The 2,516-nt window shown below is 55.6% G+C and overlaps 1 protein-coding gene across 1 annotated transcript; it reads right to left on the bottom strand.

Moving 5' to 3' along the window:
- Positions 1-673: 673 nt before the first annotated feature.
- LOC105505856 lies at positions 674-2,509 on the bottom strand. Its single transcript, XM_011933820.1, has one exon. The coding sequence runs from the start codon at positions 2,348-2,350 to the stop codon at positions 1,931-1,933; it is 420 nt and encodes a 139-aa protein (XP_011789210.1). The 5' UTR covers positions 2,351-2,509; the 3' UTR covers positions 674-1,930.
- Between the last annotated feature and the right edge of the window lie 7 nt (positions 2,510-2,516).

Here is a 2,516-nt window from a genome sequence, read left to right as displayed (position 1 = left end):
ACATTGTGTGTTGTTCTCTGCTTCCTAAATGAAAATCTGCCAATTCTAGAATATACTGAATCAGCAAGCAAGTACAGAATTTAGGAGTGGTAGAGATATGGATAAAATTGGTAGGTTTGGGGAATTCCTCACTTTTCAGATACACATATATTTAAATAAAATTTATGGTAGGCCATTGTTTTGGACTGAGCTCCTGAACTGGGCCCCAACAGACCAAACTAAATGAAGCCACAGTATTAAGTGCTACATAACTAAACAGAGACTTTAAAAATCAGAAAATCCCCAAAAGGGCCAGTTTTCCAAAAACCAGGAGATTCATAGCAACCAGTCAAACGGGGCCCATTCAGCCTGAGCCGGCTAAGGCAGCCCCCTATGCTTTAACCCATAAAGGAGAGTAACTTGATGTTACCTAACGTGCTTTCTGCACTATACTTTTCCCTTGTTCCTGCTTAAGTTACCTTAATAAAACCCAGCTGTTCTTCCATTCTCACAGAGCTCCGTCTATTTTGTGTTCAGAATGCTGCCTGGTTCATGAATTGCTACTAGAAGCCAATCAGATCTTTAAAACCATTTGTTGAAATTTTGTTCTTTAGACTACACACACACACTCTAATCACATAGCTCTTAAAAAAAGAAGAAAAGAAAAAAGAATATAAAACTCTACAACCTTAGGTGCTTTTGTTGTTGTTTTTAATTTAAAAAGACAAAATTGTTCGACTTGTATAGAAGTAGATACAGCTTAGAGAGCCAAGGTAACAAAAGGGGAAACGTTTGTGTTGTCTGGTACCTTTGAGGGAGTCAGAAGCCTAAAGGGAGGCTCTAATTTATTATTCTCAGAAGACAACTGTTGTCAACAGTTCAGATGAGAACTGAGCGGCCACACTCCTGCAGCTGAAAGGCGTCAATGGGAGCTGAGTTGCTCTCGCCCAACAGAGTGCGCTGCCCAGGGAGGCAGGGAAAGGCTGGCTTGCACCTGCTCTGTCACCCAGCTCCACTCTTAGGACAGAAGAGGTCTGGAAAACGTCTAGGCCATTCCTCATTTCACAGAGGAGGAAATGGGTGTGTCATTGTTTTTATTATCACACTTGTTTTATCTTCCAATCTGTCAGGCTCACTCAATGCTACATCCTGCAGTCCCCACCAGTCCCCACCCACTGGGGAAACAATCCGATCCTGCAAGCAATTATTGAGTGCTGACGGCATGCCTCACCTCCAGACCTGCCCATTAAACCAAGAAGGGAGGTGTTTTGCTTTCCGCGCTAGATCGGTATTTTCCCCTACCACTTTAAGATTACGCTTCAGGCCAGTGTTAGGCTTTCTGGTAGGGTGGGACGCGACAGGCGGCCTCCTCCACCGCAGTGATGGCGGCTGTGAAACCTCTGGCTACTGGGGCCGCAGACGCGGCAGGGATTCTCCCAAAACTGGGTTTTCAAGGCCACCGCGCTCTGCGGGGGCCGACCCCGCAGGTAATGAACTGTCCACCGGGAAGCAACGGGCGTGGCGTGAGCAGTCCGACCAATCAGCAGAGCCGCCCTTCAGTCAAGCTCCCCGCCCGGGGTACCCGCCCAGTCCCCAACCACTGAGCATGCGCCGCGGGCCTGGCGCAAATCCTCGCCTGGCGCGCCCTCTCCGCGGCCCCGGGAGGGTTAGGCTGTGCCGGGCTTCCTCAGAGAGACAGAGAGGGAGCCGGGGTGGCAGGAGACCCTTAGGGACGGGAAAGCGGTTAGGGTGTTGGGGGGAAAGTCCCTCACTGGGTAGCTGTCGCTAGCGGCCGCCAGCTCTGCGTCACGGTGGGCTCGCAAGCCGGAGCATCCCGGTTTCCCTGGCACCCCTCCTGGCGGTGCGGCGCGCAGGGGCGGCAGACCGGTTAAATCGGCCCCCGTGAGGGCTGCCGTGTCACCTGAGCCCCTTCCAGGCCGTTGTCCTCAGGTTACAGGCGACATAATCGAGGCTCCGAAGTTTTGCCCACGTCCAAGGTGAAGCAGCTGGCCGTCCCGGCGGGTCGGAGTCTGGGAGTCTCCCACGCCTGGCCCGGCCCAGCCGTCATTCTCCCGCCGGGAGCTCCGTGCCTCCGGGGACCGAACGGTGGGGAGGCCGAGGCGCCACCACGAGCGCGCGGCGCTCCGCGCCAGGTCCCGAGCAAGAACGCTCCGTCCAGGTCCGCCCGGCCGGCTGGGGGTGTCGATCGGTGCCGCATAAAGGCCACTTTCCTGAGACCTCCGTCCCCGCCGAGGCCCCTGGAGCAGAGGGGGGCGTGGTGCACCGAGCCCAGACCCCGCCGGTGACATCGGGGTCCCCTCGAGCGCAGCCGGGCTCCCTGGGCAGGAAACCCGGCTCCGAGACCGCGCATCGTCCAGCCTCGGCTGTGCACCCTCTTGGTGGCGTGCACAGTCCCCTCTTCGGGTCTTAGGACGTGCGACCCGAAACGGAGGCAACCCCGACCCCCCCACCTTCCCCACTGAGGGTATTGCGCGAAACGCCACCCCTGCCAGTCCGGCCGCCTAGCTTCTGCGCCG

The sequence above is a fragment of the Colobus angolensis genome, unplaced genomic scaffold (genome assembly GCF_000951035.1).
Source record: "Colobus angolensis palliatus isolate OR3802 unplaced genomic scaffold, Cang.pa_1.0 Scaffold13, whole genome shotgun sequence".
Lineage (NCBI taxonomy): Eukaryota > Metazoa > Chordata > Mammalia > Primates > Cercopithecidae > Colobus > Colobus angolensis.
Note: the sequence above shows the minus strand (reverse complement) of the source record. Positions and strands in the feature narration are given on the sequence as shown.